This window comes from Tursiops truncatus, chromosome 3 (assembly GCF_011762595.2).
Source record: "Tursiops truncatus isolate mTurTru1 chromosome 3, mTurTru1.mat.Y, whole genome shotgun sequence".
Classification (NCBI taxonomy): Eukaryota; Metazoa; Chordata; class Mammalia; order Artiodactyla; family Delphinidae; genus Tursiops; species Tursiops truncatus.
The window spans coordinates 171,210,412-171,223,899 of NC_047036.1; the positions used below are offsets into that span (position 1 = coordinate 171,210,412).

Consider the following 13,488-nt stretch of genomic DNA (forward strand, 5'->3'; position numbering starts at 1 on the left):
GGCCCACGGCTCGACCACCAGGACCCCATTTCCGCATCTGTAAAGCTGGGATAACAACATCCCCACTCCCGGCTGAGGTGAGGGCTCAGGGAACTGGTTGGCGGGAGGTGGCCGTCATACTGTCGTCATTAGTCTGCACGGGGGTGGCTGGCGCTTCTGCAAAGGGCAGGACTGCACGTCCTGCTGTCTCAGCCACTGTGGCGGAGGGCAGCCAAGGAGGATGTGTGAGCAGTCGACGGTGGGCTGTGTGCCCGCAGAACTGTATTTATGGACACCCCAAACTCTGAATTCCGTCTGACTTTCACATGTCATCAGATGGTGTTCTTCGGATGTTTTCTTAGCCATTTAGCAGTTCTGCGGCGTAAAAGTGTAGAAACCGTCCTCGGCTCCTGGGCCGGCAGAGACAGGCAGTGGCCTGCGGTCGGCTATTTAAATATCTGGACAGACAGGAATTGGCTAGAATAAGTAGTGAAAAAATGAATTTGTTAGAAGTCCGATATGCACCGATGAGGGGCCGGCGTGTGCAGCTGGGCACGCCCCTGTGGCCCTTGCACGGGCTTGCACGCCCCTCGCACACGCACGCTGGGGCGGCCCCAGCCCCTCTCCTCCCCGGGCTGCAGGGCCCTCCTCTGGGGCCCCCACTGCGACCTGCTGTCCCTCCCTGACTGAGCGGCAGTCAGCGGCTTCCCGTCTTTTGCTCTTAGGAACCACGCTTGCCTGGATGAGTCTCCATGGCATAAACTTCAAAGGCGCCATCCGGGGCCAGAGGGCGAGGGCGTTTTCAACGCTGAGGGGTGTCGCCACCCTAAGCCGTGGCTTCCGGGCTCTGGTGCAAGCCTGGCGTGGGCAAAGGGGGTGGAGACCAGCTTTTCTGAGGCCCTGCTTGGCCCAGCCAAAGCGCTGAGGCTCGTGCAGAGTCCCCTTTGATGGACAGAAAGGGGCACCCAGACCCTCCATCAGCAGCGGTTCCTGGTGCCACCGCTCAGCTGATGGGGGGCGGTCAGGGTCCCTGGGCCTGGGGTCCTCGGCACCCTGTTGGGAGCCAGCCCCTTCCCCGTCCCGTGCTGGGGCCTGTGCTCCCGCTGGCTCTGTGTCCGCAGGCTGACCGGGCCGGAGGACTCGGCCTGGGGGGACGAGGACGAGACAGAACACAGCTACTACAACCGCACTCCCGGGAAGGAACCGCCCCTGGGCGGGCTGGTGGACTCCAGGCTCACCCCCGCGCAGCAGCCCTGCGCCCTCGGGGCCCTTGGCCAGGTCAGCCTCTGGGACCTCGTGGGGAGGGTGTCCCGGGGGGCCTGACCCCCAGCCCCTCCTTCTGCTCCTGTCCTCCGGGATCCTAGAGGAGGGTCTCTTGTGCCGCCCCCACCTCCTTCCTCCCTCCCCAAGCTGCCCAGATCTGCTCGGCCCTATTCTTGACACTTCAGACGGGATTCCCATCGCAGACATGGAGGAAATGGGTACAGCAGTGATTGAATCAGGGCTTCCAAGGAGGATAACGAGAACGTACCCCAGGGAGACTGACCAGCTCTGGTCAGGAGGATGTCCCTGAGGGCAGGGTTTGGGCTGGGCCCTGACGGGTCAATAGGCGTCGCCCAGGAGAGCAGTGCAGGGAAGGGCATCAAGGTGCAAGAGACAGCATGTGCCGGGGCAGGCGTTCCAAGTGGGGACGGCCCATGAGGCTGCAGCAGAGGTGTGTGGTGGGCGCACAGGCAGACGGAGGCCAGGGAGCGGGGGATGGGTTCAGAGCCGAGCTTCAAATCTGGCTTATAGGAGGGTTGGTGTGGGAGACCGGAGTGCTGTGCTGGGAAGAGGGGGTGCTATAGGCCAATCAGGAGGGTTGCCATGGGAGATTGGGATCTGGGCTTGCACACTGCCGGAGGACCCCTTGCTCTCTTTTTCAGGGAGCATCTCCTGCTCGAAGAGACGCCCGAGGCCCGCAGTGGGACGTGGGCCCCTCAGGTACGGTCGGCTGCTCTCTGGGCTGTGGGGGGGGCCCAGCCCTCCCCCTGGGTCCCCGCCGCCCCTCACACTGCTTCCACTCTTTGGGTCACTCCACTTTCACCGGCGAGATTGTATTCCCTCCCCACGCTCTTAGAGATTTGACAGCGTCTGCTTTTTTTTTTTTTCTGTGCAGACCAGTTTCCTTGTATTTTGGGCATAGGTACTGCATCTCGTGGTTCAAAGCACCAGAGTATAAAAAGGCATCCGGTGAAAAGTCAGTCTCCCTGCCCCATTTGTTTTATCCACCTCCCTAATCAGGTAACCGCTGTTAGTAGTTTCCATGTTTCTTCCAGAATTTTGCACGCACATTCAAGCCAACTGAGACGTACGTGGCTTTCCCCGGTTTTTAGACGGTGGCGTGCTATCTACTCCTCCACCTTGCTTTCCCCTCGTAACAACCCAGCTTGGAATCCTCCCCACGTCGGGGCACGGCAGTCGCCCCCCTTCTTTTTCACCTCGGCATACTCCCTGCCACGTGAAGGGCCGTCCTCGCTCAGACATTTGGGCACTTTTCGCAGGTATTCGCCACAACAGCGTCCACCACTCAGCTCTGTTCAAGGGCCTCCGTAGAATCCGTACCTGGGACAGTGGCCGCTGTTCCATGTGATACAGGTCACACAGCTGCCCTTTCAATTTACATTCCCACCAGGTATCATGAGCTTTTAACAAAATGGTAGAGTTTTCAGCCATTTAAATGTTAACGTTATACGACATTTACAGTGACAGAGAAGGCTAAAATCCCCTTTGCCCCAGCTCCGAGGTCGTGACCTCACCCCCCTGGCACTTTTGTGTCTCCTTTCAGCCTTTATTACCAACAGGCCCCCAAAGAAGTCAGGACCCCGAGGCAGGCTGCGGACACCTTCGGTCTCTCTGGGGCTCTGGCTGTGTCCGTGTGCTCTTCTGAACGGCTGCGTGCTAGTCCCCTGTCCTTGGAGTTGCTTATTGACGTGGCCCCCTCTTGATGGGTGGCAGACCCCTTGGGCCCCCCCGTGTGTCCCTCCCACGGATGCCGAGCTGTGGATGGAGTGCACACGTCAGCCACGGGAGGGAAGCTGCCGAGTGGCTCCCCATGTGGCCGGGAAGTGTGTTTTCCCACCAGCCCTGCTGCGGCTGCCTCTTCCCTCACAGCCGTGCTGACATGTGTTGGGCTTTTTTTTTTAGATCTTCGCAAACAATCTGGGCATTTCACTGCCGAGCATCAGAACCCTACTGGCTCCCGGAGCTTGTGGTTAAAGAACACGCGTGGCATTGGGTGCCCAGCAGGTGTCCAGCCGTCATCTGGCCCTGGTCAGCTATTTCTCTGGGACATGGGCTGCTCAGGCCTGACTCCCAGGGCTCACTAGCATTTCCTACCCCTGAGCCTTTGCACATGATGTTATCACTTCTTATCATGCCTTTCCCAAGTCTCTGGCCAAGAACTCCTACCAATATGTCAATGCCCCAGCTCCAATGCCCAGAAATTTTCTCTCTTTGGACTCCTGCAGCCCAGGTTTCTTCCTTCTCACTTCACCTTGATTATAAGAGGCCGGGAGAATCTGTGCCTCCTCTGTGAAGACTGGGAAGCCTGGGCTGAGGCCCCTCGGCCCCCATCAACCACCCAGGGCGGTTTCATCTTCACCCCTACTTGTGAGGAAGCTACTCCCATTCTCTCCATTTTGCAGAGGAGGAGACTGAGGCACTGAGAGGTGACCTTACTTGCTCATGCCCACAGAGGGTGGAGCCGATGTATGAGCCCAGGTGTCTGCGAGGGTTAAGGATATAATTGGCATAAAGCAGAGATCGTGGCTGCGGGCCCTTGGGCTGCATTTGGCCACAGTGTATTATTCAAAGGCCATTATTTCCCTGCCAATGATTAAAAATGGAGACGTTTAGAAATGGATTGACACTTCTGGGGAAAAAAAAATACACACGTGTCCTTTGAATGTAGGAAAAGATGCTGAACCTTGCTCAGAATAAGAGAAATGGAAATTAAGTTCCCCTAGGATGCCATTCTCACCTACCGCGTCAGCGAAAATCCAACAGTCTGATAATACACGGTGGTGAGGCCTTGGGAACAGGGCAGAGGCAAACTGATGAGGATCCAGCAGATCTGGACCGAGGTGCTGAGGGACCCGGGGAGAAACTCCACCGAGGATACCTTTTCATGGTGTTGTGGCTTTTGAACCACGTGAATGCTTTATACATTCAAAAACAAAACTGAGGAAAGAAAAGAAAGGAAAGCCTAAAATAGAACGGAAGCAAACAAATGACCTGACCATGTATCATGTTGACAACATAATTACAGGGAGAGCAGAATTTTATTGTTATTATTTTTTGCGGTACGCGGGCCTCTCACTGTTGTGGCCTCTCCCGTTGCGGAGCACAGGCTCCGGACGCGCAGGCTCAGCGGCCATGGCTCACGGGCCCAGCCGCTCCGCGGCATGTGGGATCTTCCCGGACCGGGGCACGAGCCCGTGTCCCCTGCATCGGGAGGCGGACTCTCAACCACTGCGCCACCAGGGAAGCCCTGTTATTATGTTTTAAACGTGGAGATTTAACATAAACATTGGGGTTCCTGCCTTCCCTTGAAACTGAGAAGCTCTGGCCCCCTGGCCGCTTTCCTGCCTGGCAGATGGGCGTAGGTGTGGGGGGGGGGGGCTGGGGGCGCGGCTCCCCGTGACCTCCGCGTCTGCACAGTCCCTGCGCCGGGCTGGGCTTTTATGCGGTTTTTCACTCCTAACCCTGCTGTGCAAAAGGGCAGGGCTTCCCTCCTGGAGGGAGACAAGTGTGGGCGGGGCTGCCCTCCAGGGCCCTTGTCCTTGGGGTCCCCCGGCTGACTCCACCCCACTCCGGCTCCCCAACCCCAGCCCCGCCCGGGGATGGCTACGTGCAGGCAGACCCGCGGGGCCCGCGAGACTACGAGGACCACTTGTATGTCAACACGCAAGGTCTGGACGGCCCGGAGACCCTGCAGCCTGAGGACAGCCCCAAGAAGGACCTGTTCGACATGAGTAAGTGGGGGCGAGCCAGCCTGCTGGAGGAGGCCGGGCCCGAGCAGCCCGTGGCCTGATGGGAGATGCCCTGCGTCCTCCCCTTGGGACTTCTCCCCAGGTTATAGGGTTGGGGTGGGGAAGTGTGCATCCTATGGTACTTCCTCCTCGGTGGGACCCTCCAGTCTCTTGAGGGTAACCCAGCTCCCTCTCTATGGGGGAAGAGTGTGATGGGGGGCGTTCAGGCGTCTCTTCTCTGTGGGACGCCTCAGTCTGCAGGAGGCCTAGCTCCCCATCTCTGGGTCTCCCCAGTCTGATGAGGGAGTTTAAGCTCCCTCTTCATGTGACTCCATGGTCTGAGGGAGGAGGCCCAAGCCCCTTAAATGGAAATCCCAGCCTAATGGGGAGCCCCCAGTCTGAGGAGGTAGGCCTAATCCACACCTTGATAAAGTGACTAGCTGATGGTGGAGGCCATTCCTTCTTCCCTCTGGGATGCCCCAGCCTGAGGGAGGGCTCAGCCTGATGGAGGAGGTTTGGGTCCAAAATACACTCCTTTCCCACAACATCAATATTATTTATTTATGTGTTTGTTTGTTTATTTATTTTTGTCTGAGTTGGGTCTTCGTTGCTGAGCGCGGGCTTTCTCTAGTTGCGGTGAGCGGGGGCTACTCTTCGTTGGGTGCGCAGGCTTCTCATTGTGGTGGCTTCTCTTGTTGCGCAGCACGGGCTCTAGGCGCGCGGGCTTCAGTAGTTGTGGCTTGCGGGCTCTAGAGCGCAGGCTCAGTAGTTGTGGCATGTGGGATCTTCCCGGACCAGGGCTCAAACCCGTATTCCCTGCATTGGCAGGCGGATTCTTAATCACCGCGCCACCAGAGAAGCCCTGGAAATGTCTTCCTTCACAGTTTGCAAAGCCTCCTTCCCTCCACCGACAACTCGATTTCTTGTCATTACAGTAGTGACATGACACCTGCACCTGCTGTGGCCCTGCTGGCCCCCACAGCAATTTCAGATGGGAAAGGAGATGCTCCGGGTGTGAACTCCTTCTGAGGCAGGCTGTCCCCTTGGGTGACCAGCCAGATGGTCCAGCAACCCCAGTGGAGAAAGTGATGCTTGTTGCCAGGCGCCCATTAGAAATCCTGGGGTTGCCTCTGATTTGCCCTCCTTGGGTCATGTGCTCATCCCCCAGCCAATCACTAGGCCAGGGGTGCGAGATGAATATGCTGATTGGCCAGGACTGGTCACATGTCCTGGGAGCGGGAGGCTGGGTCAGCTTCCCCTAGGTCGCTGGAGGAGTCAGGGAGGAGTGATCCGGAGGGACCAGAAGTGGAAGGAGGGTGGAGGCAGAGCACAGACACGCCAGGGCAGGGGTCAGGGCTGCGACTGCACTCCAGGGTGTTTGAGCTATGCGGCCACATCTCAGAGAGGGTGACTGGCTTGCACAGTGTCACAGTGGTGCCTGCTGGGAGCCTCAGGAAACTTAGGAAGACCATCCGGAGCTTTTCCATTAAGAGTTTGGAAAAGAAAGGGATGCCTGCTGCCTACCACCGAGGTGGAGCCTGTAGTGGAGGCCCTGGCCAGTGCGGTCAGACGAGCTGCTGAAACAAGAGGCATAAACGCTGGGAAGGAAGCCAGTGTAACAGGACAAGAAAAAGAAGTAGGTGTGCACCTTGGAAAGAAAGACATGCTCGTTCTTTGCGCATGCTTAGAAAATCCAAGAGAATATATTGCGTTACTAATAGAACCAATAAAAGGTGAAGGAGCAGGTCCCCCCGGCCCAGGCCCCCCCCCCCCCCCGCCTCCCGCACGGTCTTCGCCCACAGGACCCTTCGAGGATGCCCTGAGGCTGCACGAGTGCTCCGTGGCCGCGGGTCCGGCGGCAGCCCCCCTTCCCGTGGAGGACCAGTGGCCCAGCCCGCCGACCCGCCGGGCCCCCATCGCCCCCACGGAAGAGCAGCTGCGGCAGGAGCCCTGGTACCACGGCCAGATGAGCCGTCGGGCGGCGGAGAAACTGCTTCGAGTGGACGGGGACTTCCTTGTGCGGGACAGCGTCACCAACCCGGGGCAGTATGTCCTCACCGGCATGCACGCAGGGCAGCCCAAGCACCTGCTGCTCGTGGACCCCGAAGGCGTGGTAAGGTGGGCGTGGGGGCGGGGCAGGGGTGGGGAGGGGGCCGGAGGCTGCGTGGGGTGGGGTTGGGGTGGGGGGCCTGAGGCAGGTGTGGAACCGGGCTGGGCAGGGAAGGGACCTGGCCTCTCCCCTCAGCCCAAGGCCCAGGGCGCCCGCCTTTTAAGCGCCCTTTAGGTTTAATGAAGTATGTTTCAGATTACAGAGCCCTTTACTCTGTTTCCCTTTACCAGGTATTTTAGAATTACAAAGTATTTTGCAGTTTTAGAAGACTTTTAGGTTTTACGAAGGACTTCCCAGTCTATAAAGCATTTAGAGGGGTTACAAAACCTTTTCCAATCTCAAGGCCTTTTAGGACTTACAAAGTACCATATTCCATCATTTGCGAGATGCACTTTTTTCCCCCACATTCTATCATTGCTAACGCATCTTGCAAACAGTGATGTCTTTGAGCGATAAATTTGGTCGTTTCCATTTCTAACGTATCTGCGGGTTCACAAAGCACGTCTCCATTTACAAGGAGTTTCAGGGCCTGCAAGTTACGGACTTGCTTCAACCCTCTGGTACACACTTTCCTCTCATTTTGACATCTCTAAAGTCTTGATTTTTTTTTTAAACCATCAACTGCATCACTTTTTTTTTTTTGCGGTACGCGGGCCTCTCACTGCTGTGGCCTCTCCCGTTGCGGAGCAGAGGCTCCGGACGCGCAGGCCCAGCGGCCATGGCTCACGGGCCCAGCCGCTCCGCGGCATGTGGGATCTTCCCGGACCGGGGCACGAACCCGCGTCCCCTGCATCGGCAGGCGGACTCTCAACCGCTGCGCCACCAGGGAAGCCCAACTGCATCGCTTTTATCATGACTGAACTTGGAGGTTTTCTCCTCTCCTTGTGGCACGTAAATTGTGAGGCATCTTGCGGCTGCCTTGAGTCAGTGAGGTCTGGCATATTCTATAGCTCCTAAGGCATCTTAGGGTTTACAAGGCATTTTCCGATCTACAAGGCGTGCTAGGGTTTTGAAGGGTTTTCCGTTGTCCGAGGGCCTTGGGCTTTGTCCTGTGTTTCCCTGGTGAGGAGCGTGGGGTGTTAAGGGCCTTCTCGGAGTTTAGCAAGTGCTTTTACCACCCCCAGCTGAATCCTCGGCGCCGCCCCGGGGGGCTGCGTGCGCTCCGTGCCCTATACGGGGCACACGGGGTTGGCGACTGTGTGGCCTGGCCCAGGTGGGGCCACGGCTCCAGGCCCCTGTTCCGGCAGTTCCCTGAGCCACCTCCTCACTCGTGTCTGATCGCAGAGTTCACAGCTGTGACCTCAGCCTGGCGTACCGTCAGCCCTCCCCCAGGCCTAATTCCCTCTCGGGTAAACAGATCTCCAGGATGAGAGACGCTATAGAAGCTTCAGAACCTCCTTACATACTTGGTTAACATGCAGGTTCCCAGGTCCTGTCCCCAGTGCCTGGGAAATAGGTGGTTTGCCGTGGGCCCAGGCATGTGCATTGCCAGCCCGCTCTCCTGGTGATTTGTGCCCAGCGAGTCTGGCATCGCCCGTGAATGTCTGGCAGCTGGCGGCCAGCGGGTGTGCGTTGCGTCCAGGTCTATACGTAGGATGCTAAGATTTTCTCATTCTGAGATGCAGGTGGCTTTTAGATTTGGTGGTTCTGATTTTCAGATCCATGTCTACAAGATTCCTGGCGGGTATTCATTTCCTAGTACTGCCCTCCCAAATGATCACCAACCGGGCAGCTTGAAACCACAGAGATGTATTCTCTCCCAGCTCTGGAGGCCAGACGTCTGACACCAAGGCGTTGGCCGGGCTGGTTCCTTCTGAGGCTCTGAGGGAGGATTGGGTTCAGGCCTCCCCCTCAGCATCTCATGGTTGCCGGAAATTCTTGTTCTCTGGCTTGTGGACACATCACCCCAGTCACCGCCTCTGTCTTCTCGTGGCCCCTCCCTGTGTCTCTGTGTCCAAGCTTTTTCTCTTCTTATAAGGATGCCGGTCACTGGATTTGTGGCCTCCTGAGTAATCCAAGATGAACTCATCCTTTTTTACTCTTTTTTAAAGTTAATTTTTTAATTGAGGTATAGTTGATTTACAATGCTGTATTAATTTCTGCTATGCAGCAAAGTGACTCAGTTATACATACGTATATACATTCTTTCCTATATTCTTTTCCATTACGGTTTTCCCAGAATATTGAATATAGTTCCCTGTGCTCTACAGTAGGGTCTTGTTATCCATTCTATGTATAATAGCTTGCATCTGCTAATCCCAAACTCCCAATCCCTCCTTCCCCCGCCCCGCTCCCCCTTGGCAACCACAAACCTGTTCTCTATGTCTATGAGTCTGTTTTTGTTTTGTAAATAAGTTCATTTGCATCATATTTTAGATTCCGCACAGAAGTGCCATCATATGATATTTGTCTTTCTCTTTCTGAGTTACTCCACTTAGTGTGATAATCTCTAGGTCCATTCACGTTGCCGCAAATGGCGTTATTCCGTTCTATTTTATGGCCGAGTAGCATTCCATTGTGCCTGTGGACCACATCTTCCTTACCCATCAAGGTGAACTCCTGTTAATCACATCTGCAAAGAGGCCTTTTCCAAACAACAGCCCATTCACAGGTTTCAGGGGTTAAGATGTAGACATATACTTGGGGTGGGGGCACCATGCAACCCGCTACAGGAAGCGTGGCCCCAGCCTGCCGGTGCTTTTGGAGCCTGTGTCCACACGTAGTTCTGGAATTCTGAGGCTGATTCTGTGGTTGAAGTCTCTGACCCAGCGGTTCTCAGCCTTGAGCGCGAGCTATCGGAGGGCTCGTGAAGACGCAGCTCCCCGTCAGCAGGTCTGGGGCTGGCCCGAGAGTCTGCCTCTCCGACAAGCTCCTGGTGGTGGTGATGCTGAGGCCTCTGGCCCCACAGGTGCGGACGAAGGACGTGCTCTTCGAGAGCATCAGCCACCTGATCGACTACCACCTGCAGAACGGGCAGCCCATCGTGGCCGCCGAGAGCGAGCTGCACCTGCGTGGTGTCGTCAGGCGGGAACCCTGAGCCAGGTGCGTCCGGCCCCGTGGGCTCCCAGCCCCCATTTGCCAGATTTTTCTCATCTTAAACACTAAGATGCACACGCCACATAATTCACCCACAACTCAGTGGCTTTCTGAGTTGTGCCACCTTCCCCCATCTAATTCCAGAACATTCCATCACCCCCAAAGGAAACCTGTCCCCATCAGCAGTCACGCTCGGAGTTGTTTAGGGTAACTCTGTGTTTAACTGGGGGTAAAAAGCCCCCAGAGGAGGTGGGTCTGGCGGGGTTGGAGTGTGAGGCGAGGTGGGTGGGTGAGAAGGTCTACCTGCGCCTGTCACTTCTGGAACCTCGGGAAGTCTTGAGTGGGTGAGGGACAGGCAGGTCTTGGTGATTCCAGGGCCTCTCTGGTTGAGGGGGGGGGCTAATGTGAGGTGGGGGCCTGGCTAGGCAGGGGAGGATGCGGCCGAGCTGGGGCGCAGAGGGGTCTGGGTGGCAGCCACAGTCTTTGGGGAGCAGACAGAGGCAGGACCCGGGGATGCAGGGAAGCTGGGAGCCGGGGGCTCAGCTCGCAGAGGGAAGGGGTTGGTGGAATTTCCCCAAAGGCTGAGAGGCGCTTGTGGGCCAGGTTGGGCTGCTCTCCGGTCCCCATGACAACAGTCTCTTTCTGCCTCCTTCCCCACTCAGCGCTGGCCTGCTCCCTGCCCCCAGCCAGGCCTCGGCCACCACCGCAGGCAGAGACAGGATTCCCCATCTGGGGCAGGGCTCCAGGGATGGGGGTGGCCTGTGGAACACCTGAAACGATCTGCGGCACCGTGGGGCCGTGTGTGTGCACGTGCCGGGGTCTGACCTGCTTCCCTTCTACTCCCTGAGTTGTTTGTGACCCGAGAAGCAACACCGATGGCAGTAATCATAGGTGCTAACGCAGCAGCTGTTGCGTCCAGGCCCTGAGCTCATCCCTTCTCCACATCTTCACTGACTCCCAGGCACCGCTGACAAAGGCACTGTTAATAGCGTTCTCAGCAGCACAGAGAGGTTAAGGGACTGCCCTAGGTCACACAGCAAGACCACGGAGGAGCTGGGACTCGAACCCTGGCCCTCAGCCTGAGGCTTGACGCTGGCTCACTTTGCTGCCTTGTAACTGAGGTCTCTGGCACCTGAAGCCGGGTCTCCGGTTGCTGTCTCTGCTGAGCCTTGACCTCTCCTTCTTTCTCCCCCAGGTTGTGGCTCTCAGCCTGTGGCTCCTGTCCCCGCTCCCCCCGGATGGCCCTGTGGTGGCCTTAGGGGCCCTCAGCCTTTCTCTGGACCCTGGTCGGGCCGGAATCGCCGCTGTCTCTCCTTCCTCCGCGTGGGTCTCTGGAATCTTCCTTCTCCAGCTGGCCCTGGGCTGGGCTGGGTCAAGCCCGCCTGGAGACGGAGCCCACGACCCCTTTCTCCCACCGAGCCCTCTGCCTGCCGCCAGCCTTCACCTGGAGTGAGGGCACACATACCAAAGACAGAGCCTTTTCTCGCCTTTAAAGAAAGTATATCAGAAAGCAGCCCTCTATCTCGGAGCCCTGGCCCAGGTTCCTGATGGGGCAAGGAGGCACCGTTTCCTTTCCCGGCTGGACGTCAGCTCGCCTCCCTGGAACCAGCAGGCCCCCAGTTCCCTGGCATGGAGACGGGTTCCTGTCCTGGCCGGGCTCAGATTTTCCACCTGAAAAATTAGTGCACAGTTGTCTTTTGGGGGGAGAATCGAGGTGCTTTGGGCCCTCAGGCCAGGGCAAATGCTGATGTGGAAGTGGGGGGCAGCCTTGGGATGATGGGGGGTATCCAGGCAACCCCAAGACAACTGACCCGGGTGGGGCTGGTTGTGAGGCCCCCGCCCTCCCAGCTGTCAACCTGCACTGGACACTTGGACTCTGTTTGTAATTAAACCTGGGAATGACCACGGGGCGCGTGAGCCGTCCTGCGCCTTACAAGGCCCTCTCGGGTTGGGGGTCTGGGTTCAGTCTCCTGGGCGGGGGGAAGCCAAGGCAGCACCGGATTTGGCCTCCCCGGGGCTGGAGGAAGAGGGAGCCAGGCCCTGGCTGTGCCCCTGTCTGGGGGGGGGGGGGTGGCGAATCCCCTGACATTTCCCAGAACCTCAATCTTATCCTGAGACAAAGCACACTCCAGCTCCTCTGTCAAACATACCCCCAGCTTCTCTTTGGAAACACTCTATCTCCCAAATGCCAGAAACTTCTTCTGTCCTTCGAGATACCCCCAGATATCTGGCAAAAAGCTCTTTGTTTTCGTCTCCAAATAACTCCTAACTTGTCCTGAAAGATGGCCTGACTTCTTGGTCTCCCAACGTCTCTCGTCCTCATTTTCCTGAGAAGACCCCAGTTCTCTCTCAGGCCCCTTTATCGACCTCAAAGCCCCTACTTCTCCCACGTGCCCAGCTCCCTGCTCTGGCACCCGACTCTCTTCTCCTGACCTTCCCTCACGTGATTTCTACTTCCCAGGGAGACCCCCATCTCTCCCCAGGACCCTCCTTCAACTCCTCCCACAAACATGGAGGCATCCCTCCCAAGGAGGCACCCCAAGCCTCACCACATCCCTGCCAGGCTGGGCCACACCCCTACCCAGGGTCTGGCTCTGGGGAGGGGCTGTGCTTTCTCTGCTGTCAGCAGGCTGTCCCAGGCTGTGGGGGGACCTGGTAAGGGTGTGGGCAGTGAAAGCCACTCTGGTCTGCCTGTAACTAGGGGGGAAGCCATCAAAAGGCAGAGCCAGAAGGGGACTCTGATGCCATGTCTCTTACTTCAGAGATCTGGAGACAGAGCCACCAATCCATCCATCCATCCACCCACCCACCCATTCATCCATCCACCCATCCATCCATCCATCCACTCACCTACCCACCCACCCATCCACCCATCCATCCACCCATCCATCCATCCACCCATCCATCCATCCATCCACTCACCTACCCACCCACCCATCCATCCATCCACTCACCTACCCACCCACCCACCCACCCACCCATCCATCCACCCACTCATCCACCCACCCATCCATCCACCCATCCATCCACCCACCCATCCATCCACCCATCCATCCATCCATCCACTCACCTACCCACCCACCCATCCCTCTACCCATCCATCCATCCACTCACCCACCCATCCATCTGTCCATCCATCGTTCATCAGTCTACCCACCTATCCATCACACATCCATCCATCTAACTACCCATTCACCATTCATTTGTCCATCCATCCACACCCCCATCCTAATATCCTTTAATCTGCCTTCATGACCTCCTCTTGTCCACCTGCCAGGACCCCTGGTGGGTAATGGGGATGCAACGGGTGACCAAGACAGACCCGCTCTTGTGGAGTTTGTCAAATGACAT

The 13,488-nt window shown here is 57.4% G+C and overlaps 1 protein-coding gene across 6 annotated transcripts in view; it reads left to right on the forward strand.

Moving 5' to 3' along the window:
* The window catches only part of SHC2 (SHC adaptor protein 2), a 31,386-nt gene extending 18,518 nt beyond the window's left edge, over positions 1–12,868 (forward strand). For 2 of the 6 annotated variants that reach the window (XM_073803619.1, XM_033855031.2), the window contains exons 8-13: positions 1,101–1,257; positions 1,905–1,962; positions 4,851–4,994; positions 6,794–7,104; positions 10,010–10,143; positions 11,333–11,468. In XM_073803619.1, the coding sequence (XP_073659720.1) occupies positions 1,101–1,257; positions 1,905–1,962; positions 4,851–4,994; positions 6,794–7,104; positions 10,010–10,138 (799 nt within the window). In that variant the 3' untranslated portion in view covers positions 10,139–10,143; positions 11,333–11,468. Of the gene's footprint in view, positions 1–1,100; positions 1,258–1,904; positions 1,963–4,850; positions 4,995–5,819; positions 6,765–6,793; positions 7,110–10,009; positions 10,144–11,332 lie in introns of those variants that run through there. The other 4 variants (XR_012331186.1, XM_073803618.1, XM_033855030.2 and 1 more) reach the window with 4 other exon arrangements.
* The last annotated feature ends 620 nt before the right edge of the window (positions 12,869–13,488 follow it).